The 8,669-nt window shown below is 41.5% G+C and overlaps 1 protein-coding gene across 1 annotated transcript; it reads right to left on the bottom strand.

Annotated features, from left to right (window-relative positions):
* Window positions 1-3,107: 3,107 nt before the first annotated feature.
* Window positions 3,108-5,776, bottom strand: LOC128132272 (uncharacterized). The gene is made up of 2 exons (XM_052768778.1): window positions 5,651-5,776; window positions 3,108-4,013 (listed from the first exon to the last, which is right to left on the bottom strand). Exons 1-2 carry the CDS (start codon window positions 5,774-5,776, stop codon window positions 3,108-3,110), a joined length of 1,032 nt encoding a protein of 343 aa, XP_052624738.1.
* Window positions 5,777-8,669: the final 2,893 nt, after the last annotated feature.

Here is an 8,669-nt window from a genome sequence, read left to right as displayed (position 1 = left end):
ACACATCTTTGAAGGGTATGTAATAGTGTTTTATTGCTTTGCTACCTCACTTACCCCGATTAGGGTTCAAGAAATCTAAAAATACAAACTTTTCAAGTGGTGATTTCTTATTAAAATAGTGAGTTGTATAGTAATTACATAAAATGAACCCTAGTATACAAGAGTTAGTAGAGTTGACCAGTTTGACTTGTTGACTTTATTAGACTTTGACTAGACCAGAATCTGATGGTTGTCACATCATCCCCCCGTTAGAAGGAATTTCGTCCCTAAATTAGCTTTTTGATTGGGGCTTCAAGAATTTGGGAAGAGATGTGGATACTTTTGTTTCATCTGATCCTCGCGTTCCTAGGTGAATTCAGGTCCTCACTTAACATTCCAGCGGACCTTCACAATGGGAATACGACTTTGATTAGTTCTTTTGATCTCTCGATCCATGATTTCTACCGGTTATTCCACGAAGTGGAGACGCTCATTAACTTCAATTTCGTCGAGGGGTATCACGAGAGCCTCGTCGGACACACACTTCTTTAGGTTTGACACGTGAAAGGTAGGATGTACATGATTTAGTTCTTGTGGTAATCGAAGTTTTTACGCCACTAGGACAATCCTGGCAAGGATTTCGAATGGTCCGATGTACCTTGGGTTTAGTTTCCCACATTTACCGAAACGTATCATTCCTTTCCAAGGGGAAACTTTCATTAGAACCCGATCACCGACCTAGAATTCAAAGGGTTTGCGTCGCTTATCTGCGTAACTCTTTTGCTGATCTCGAGATGCTTTCAGTCTTTCCCGAATTTTAATGATCTTTTATGTGGTCTCACTTATGATTTCAGGACCAGTGAGGGTGCTATTAGGGACTTGCCCTCTAGCTAGTTGTGTGTCCCCCACTTCTGCCCAACACAGGGGTGATCAGCACTTGCGACCATAAAGAGCTTTGAATAGAGCGACTTTGATGCTAGTGTGATAGTTGTTATTGTAGGATAATTTGATAAGTGGTAAATGGGTATCCCATGCTTTACCAAAATCTATCACACAGGCTCTCAACATGTCTTCTAGCGTTTGTATGGTTCGTTCGCTCTGTCCGTCAGTTTGTGGATGGTAGGCTGTACTCATGTCAAGCCTAGTCCCGAGAGATTTTTGTAAAGACTGCCAAAATCATGAAGTAAATCTACTATCTCTGTCTGATATAAGGGATATTGGCACTCCATGCAGTCGTACAATCTCTTTGATGTACGTTCTGGTCAAATTTTCCATCTTGTCAGTTTCCTTTATCGGAAGGAAATGTGCTGATTTGGTCAATCTGTCTACGATCACCCATATGGTATCAAGCCCGCCCGACGTATTAGGTAGCTTGGTTATGAAGTCCATGGTTATATGTTCCCACTTCCACTCAGGTATATCAGGCTGTTGTAGTAGTCCCGAGGGTTTCTGATATTCTACATTGACCTTGGTGCAAGTCAGACACTTGCCCACATAGGTAGCAATCTCAGCTTTCATGTTCGGCCACCAGTACAACTTCTTGAGGTCTAGATACATCTTATCTGAACCTGGATGGATGGAATATTGCATCTTGTGTGCTTTGTTCATGACAACGTCTCAGAACCCTCCAAACTTCGGTGTCCAGATCCGGTTCATGAGGTAACAAGCTCCATCTTCCTTGACCTCTAGGTTTTTATCCATCCCTCTCAATGCCTCACATGTCATGTTTACTGGTTTCAAGGCTTCAAGTTGAGCTTCGTTGATTTGTGTGAATAGGTGTGAATGGATCGTCATCGTTAATGACTTCACCCGGCGACCCGTATATTCCTTTCTGCTTAGGGCATCGGCTACGACATTTGCCTTGCTCAGATGATAGCGAATTTCGCACTCGTAGTCGTTTAGCAGCTCTACCCATCTTCTTTGTCGCATGTTGAGCTATTTTTGATTGAGTATATGCTGAAGACTTTTGTGATCAGTGAAGATAGTGCACTTTGTGCCGTAGAGGTGGTGCTTCCAGATCTTTAAGGCGAACACTACTGCTCCCAGCTCAAGGCCGTGGGTAGTATAATTAACTTCGTGTGTCTTGAGTTTCCTTGACGCGTAAGTGATGACCTTTCCTCTCTGCATGAGCACACATCTGAGTCCTTGATTTGAAGCATTGCAATATACCACGAGGTCATTGGTTCCTTCTGGAAGAGACAAGACCGGCGTGCTGCATAGGGCTTGTTTTAACGTCTGGAATGCAGTTTCTTATTTATCTCCCCACATAACCATCACACCTTTTGAGTCAAGGTGGTGAGTGGTTTAGCGATCATGGAGAAGTTTTGGATGAATCTTCGGTAGTATCCAGCAAGCCCTAAGAATTGTCGGATTTCTATTGGTGTTGTCAGTTCAGCCTAGTTTTCGATCGCTTTGATTTTTGAGGGATCCACATGTATCCCTTTCTCGCTAACCACATGGCTAAGAAATCCCACTTCTCGGAGCCAAAATTCGCACTTTGAAAGTTTGGCATAAAGCTTCTCAGTCCTTAGAGTCTCCAATACTAGTCGCAGATGTTAGCTATCCTCTTATTTGCTTCGCGAATAGACCAAGATATCATCGATGAATACGATTATGAATTTATCTAAGAAGGGTCGACACACTCGGTTCATTAGATCCGTGAACACCACATGTGCGTTTGTTAGTCCAAAGGGCATCTCCACAAATTCGTAATGGCCGTAGCGTGTTCTGAAAGTTGTCTGGGGAATATCATCCTCTCGAACTCGCAATTGATGGTAACCCGACCTCAAATCGAATTTTGAAAAGTAATTATCTCCTTGTAGTTTGTCAAAGAGGTCGTTGATTCGGGGTAAGGGATATCTATTCTTGATGGTAAGTTTGTGTAACCCCTGATATTTGATGCACATGCGAAAGGATCCATCCTTGTTCTTCACAAATAGGACTGCTGCTCCCCAAGGTGAAAAGCTTGGCTTGATAAATCCTTTGCTCAGTAGCTCGTTTAGTTGACTCGACAGTTCTTGCATTTCTGCCGGTGCTAGGCGATATGGAGCTTTGGCTACGGGGGTAGCTCCGAGAACCAAGTCGATTCGGAATTCGATGTGTCGTGCCATAGGTACGCCTGGAAGGTCTTATGGGAACATGTTGGGAAAGTTACAGACCTCCGGGATGTCCTTGGTGTCCTTCGCTTCTTGCTTCTTATCTATCATGTGGGCTAAGAAGGCGTGGTATTCCTTTTGGAGATACTTTTGGGCCTTGACGCAAGAAATGATTTGTAGATTTGTATTGGGTTTATCGCCGTAGATAAGAAAAGTTTCTCCATTTGGCAGATTAAGGCGGATGGCCCTTTTGCAACATAAAATGTCGGCACGATTAGAACTTAACCAATCCATACCAATGATGATGTCGAAACTTTTTATTATGACCGGCATTAGGCCGATTTGGAACGAATGGTTGTCTAGAGTGAGGGTACACCCTGTGTAAATATCATTAGTGCACTCAACCTTTTCGTTTGCCATTTCTACGATGTATGGATCATTTAATGACTGGGGTTTTTGTTTAAGTAAACGTTTGAATTGGTGGCTCACGAAACTCCTTTCTGCCCTAATATCGAAAAGTACGCATGCATAAGAGTTATTTAGGAGGAACGTACCAGTAACCACCATGGGGTCCTTGACCTCTTCTCCATGTCCTATAGCCAGGACCCTTCCCACGGCACCAGTATTAGGGGCTCGTGCCTTTGGGCAGTTTCTTTTGAAGTGCCCTGCCTCTCCACAGCCGTAACAGGTTTGACTTGCCCCTGCATTGGCGACTTGACTGATTGGTCGAGCTGGCGCCTTACATAAATGAACAATATGCCCCTTCTGTTCGCAGTTTCTGCAGTGCATTTCCCGACACGCACCTGTGTGGTGATAGTTGCACTTGTTGCATTTGGGAAGATTTCTTGCATAATGCTTCAGTGGCGCCGGAGTGGAAGGAGTAGTGGCAGCATGAATGGCAACAGTTTGCTGTTTCTTTGCGGTGTCTGGGACTGATTGCTTATTTTTATTGTTCCAGAATTTTCTTTTATTGTTCCCCCTTTAGCTTGATCATGGGAGGCAGTAGTAGTACCGTGGCTGGCCCTGTGGTCGACAAGTTGTTGGGCCAATTCCTTGGCACTCTCAAAAGTTGTGGGTTCCGAGGCCAACAAACTATCTTTGAATCTAGGATGATAGCCCCCAGAGGTATCGTTCCACCTTCTTCTCCTTTGGAGAGACCATTGCTGGACAGAGGAGTGCTAGGTCATTGAATCGAACGGTATAAGTTTCAAGATCCGTGCCCGACATCTTGAGGTTCCAGAGTTCTTCTTTAAATTTTTTCACTTCGCCCCTTGGGCAATACTCCTTTAGCATCAAAGCTTTTAAATCCTCCCAGCTTATTGAGTTAGCCACTGCAGGAGTAAGTGAATTAACTCGGCCATTCCACCAAGTGAGAGCTCTGCTAGTGAAAGTGAAGGCCGCATACTTGACTTTGCTCGTTTCGAGACAAGAACATATTTCGAAGACTGCTTTGATTCTCTCGAACCATTACATTAGTGTGATGACGCCCCCGCTTCCATTGAAGGGATCGAGTTTTCCATTTGTGAAGTCTTTGTAAGAACACTCTTTTGTATGCCCTGTACTGTCCTCGTGGTTAGAGTGTCTAGCACCAGATCTAGAACCACCAGCACCATTTGTACCTATCTGCGACATTACGGCCGCCACGGCTACTGTTACTGCAGCCTGGAACATCACCTAATCAAACTGTGGGCGTGGCGGCGGAGGAGGTGGTGCTGCACTGCTGGAAGGTCTTAGTCTTTTCCTTGGTGGCATGGTTCTGTCATAAATTTTTATAGATGACAAGTCAGTAAGACTTCAATAGTAATAATGAGTCGAGTGTTGTTTGATCTAACTCATTTGTATTATGTCCTGACTTTATTGCATTTGCAAGTATTTCATAATAAAAGTCTATACAAATAAACTTATGAATTTGATAGTGGTGACTCAAATGAAGTCTTGTGTTCAGTTTCATATCTGACCCACTCCTAAGATTCACTTGACGTGCCCCAGTTGTGTGTAATTAAAATTTTAATAAACTGTTGAACCTAATGAGTCTGCACTAAGTCCGCAACCAAACAAGGAACAGGTCCTAAAGCGGACTCACCGTTTCTAGGTCGATCATTTCTTAATTACACATAACTTCGGGTATACCTTAAGAATCTTCGAGTTATTAGTTATAAGTTTTTTGTAATAGTAAGTAGTGAGATCTAGTGCCAAACATCCAATGAAATAAAATTCAAGCCAATTTCATTGACAAACTTTTAGTACATGATGTTTCGGGAAATATTTTTTTTAACCTCATAAGGGTCCACATTACATCAATGTAAAGGATAATTCTTGGCAGCACAAAAACCTTGACTAGTGTAATCACTTAATCGCGAGGTCAACCTATTCACAAGAAAGAGTAGCACCAACGCATACTTGAAATCCTAGTTTTTAACAAAACATGAGCAGTGTAAGCACTACTCGCGGCGGTTGGATTCTGGTGCATGGTGGCCCTGAGATGAGGTCGAGGCTCCCTATAGCTCCGCAATCCGGCATTCGGCCGCGATCACTCTCTCCTCGAGAGCTGCGTGCCTCACCTGGTACTCCCTTACCTCTGCTCGAGCACCATCAAGGTCCTCGATAAGTTGGTCCACATGATAGAACTCCCTTTCCAACTCCCTGGTGCGTGCATTGGTGGCTTCTGTGACAGCTCTGAGATTTCGAGCTTGATCTGCCATTTCCCTACTCTGGTTCCCCAAATTTTTGATATGCTGGACCATGACAGGGAGGGGCTCTGTCAGCCGGTCCCCCATGGTTGAGGTCGTAGTAACCTCGTTGATCGCCAAATGGTGATTGTTGTCGTTGCTGACGGCTCCATCGCTCGATCACTGTTGCCCAATGGGGTTCGGGCTCGTTATAGCCAAAACGGTTTGCAGGCACCCCAGCGATGTAAGGAAGGTTGATGACTTCCTCCCCTGGTTCCTCTTCTTCTTCTTTTGCTTCGGATTCCTCTTCTTCGTCCTCCATTTCTTCTTCCTCCTCGAGTTCTTCTTCTTCGTCAGCCTCTTCGGGGTCTTCCTCAGGATCTTCCTCGATCATCTCCTCGGGTTCTGCCTCAAGCCATCCAGCGTTTCCCTCGTTAGGGAAGTAAGGGTCTCCTGGTAGGTGGAATCCTGCCATGTCGTTTGTACGAGAATAGAGGTATAAGAGATATAAAATGAATCCAAAATGTCGTGTTCTAAAGTTACAAAAATGCTCCTATAGTATTTTTAAATTTTATGTTGGATCTTTAGCGTAGACCTTAAAGGGTGATGTTAGGTTGTTAGATTTGTTGCCCATTACGACTATCCCCCAGTATGTGTAAGTCACTTCTCGGACGGATATAGTTGATCAAGCTATATCCTTCCCATAACTGATTACACATACCAATGCATACTCGTAGTGTTCAACTCCTCTTCTTTTACCTTATGTTCTCCCTAGTTATGACACTATACGAGCATGTATGTATACTTTAAACAAGAAAACTATTTATTTTCTGAAAGTATAACCAATTGAAAAATGTTTCAGATCAGAGACTTTTAGTCCCAATGTGTTTATTGTTTGTATATCGTATGTGGTTTGATATACTTAATTCACTATAAACCGTGCTCTGATACCAATCTGTCACACCCCCAAACCAAGGATGGCGGAAACTTCCAGGGGTGGAGGACTTCATGTATAGTATCATAACAACAATTGCAATAGTGATTAAAGTAAACGCAACCAACATAAATATAACTGAAAGAGTTACATCGTTGTAAGAGTTTACATGTTTCCAAGTCAATTACATTATGTTGACAAAACGAATGTTTGACGCCTTAACGTCCCATCCTCAAAAGCACTTGGACCTGTTTAGCACTTGGTTACCTGTTTAGTGATTTCCTGAGAATACAAGTTATTTGAAAAAGTGTCAACACAAAGGTTGGCGAGTTCATAACAATTTGTATGTAGTTATGAAAAACCTTTTCTTGAAAAAGTAGTGTTCGTTCCAGAAAATCCAATATTCTCCTTAATACATAAAATGTAGTTTTAAAATCCAAAACCAAAATGTATAAGTAAAATTCCTTACTTATAGTAAATAATGAAAGTTTAAAATTGAAGTAAATTCGATTGATTTCACTGAAATTCTCGTAAATCCTATGTTTATTAATACTTAATCTAAGTTATTATAACCATGCTATGACCTAGATGACCTGAAACGACGTTCTTCAGGCGTCGGAAATGTTACGATATTTGTCACCTCAGACCTTCCGGTCTAGCTGTTGCATGCAGCTAAGGTGTGGGTTTGTCAGACCCAATATAGATCTATATACAACTATCACGCGCTCCCTCCATGAGATGCTTGTTACAACACAAGACTTATTTTATCAAGTGAAGCGAATGTGTCACAAAAGTCATTAACGAATTTACGTGTAATGTAATGAAAACCCCGTTTATTTATAAATGTACCCTTAAGTAATGGGTTTGTTATGTAAATGTATCATAAACTATACCTATGATAGTTTATCACAACAAGGGTAGTAGTAGTGTTCATAAACTATAGTTGTCATAGTTTACTAAATGTTTGTGTATAATGGATGTAAACATTGTTTAAAACAATCTATCATTTAGCATGCCTAATGTAGAAAATATCCATTGTCTACTGATGTATGTCTAATTACCAAGAAAAAAATGAGATATAATGTAATAATATATGATCACATAATGATATACACCTTGCTCAACAAGTTACGAGGTGTAAATGAAATGATAGCATTTTTCTTGTAATAGCATTTATGTTTCCTGTTCTTAGAAAATTTTCAGAAAATTCATAAAAGGTCCAAATCAGAATGTGTAAATTCTGGGAGTTTGGAAAATGTGTGTAGTTTGCTCATAAAGTTTCTCATGATTTTTAGTGATCTCCAACTTGGGTGAAAAAGTCCATAATCACAGACTGGTCCAGATTTGTTCTTGAAATGATAGGCAGTTTTGTAAAACTCACCATAAATTGTAGACAAATTGTATGGAGATGTGCAAGTAGTCATTTTAAAGCTAAGAACTTGAACTATTGGCACCTAGTACAGTTTTGAGAACTAAAATGTTTAAGTTGTCCAAAACAGTCCGTGAATGAAGTCCAACTTTTCTGATGAAAGCTGTTGGAAGAGTTTAGTTGTGTTCTTGTTATTTTAACTTGTATTTCCCCCCTTAAAACTTAAGAAAACATAAAAAGATGGGGGTATGAACTCACCTTATGTGTTCTTAGAGGATCGATGTTGGAGAAAAGAAGTGTTCAACTCAAGAATACTTAGGAGATGCCTTGATGAATCGAGAACCTAACATGAAGGTGACGATGTTTGTGTAAGACTCCTATGATTTTGAGTAGAAGGATGTGTAATAATCATAAGAAGGATGAATTATACTTACCAAGAGTGGAAGAAAGCTTGATGATCAGCCTTGGAAGTCTCGAAATTGAGAGAGAACGGTGAGAGAATTCGGAGTGTGATCCTTGGAGGAAAAATGGGAGAATGAAGGAAGTGTGAGGAGAGAGGGTGGGTTGTCCAGCTCTTAGGACGTGGGAATGGTTGAAGATTGATGGAAAAGTACAAGGAAGTG

Source organism: Lactuca sativa, chromosome 2, assembly GCF_002870075.4.
Source record: "Lactuca sativa cultivar Salinas chromosome 2, Lsat_Salinas_v11, whole genome shotgun sequence".
NCBI lineage: Eukaryota > Viridiplantae > Streptophyta > Magnoliopsida > Asterales > Asteraceae > Lactuca > Lactuca sativa.
The sequence above is the reverse complement of the archived record's forward strand: the minus strand, read 5'-3'. Positions and strand labels throughout refer to the sequence as shown.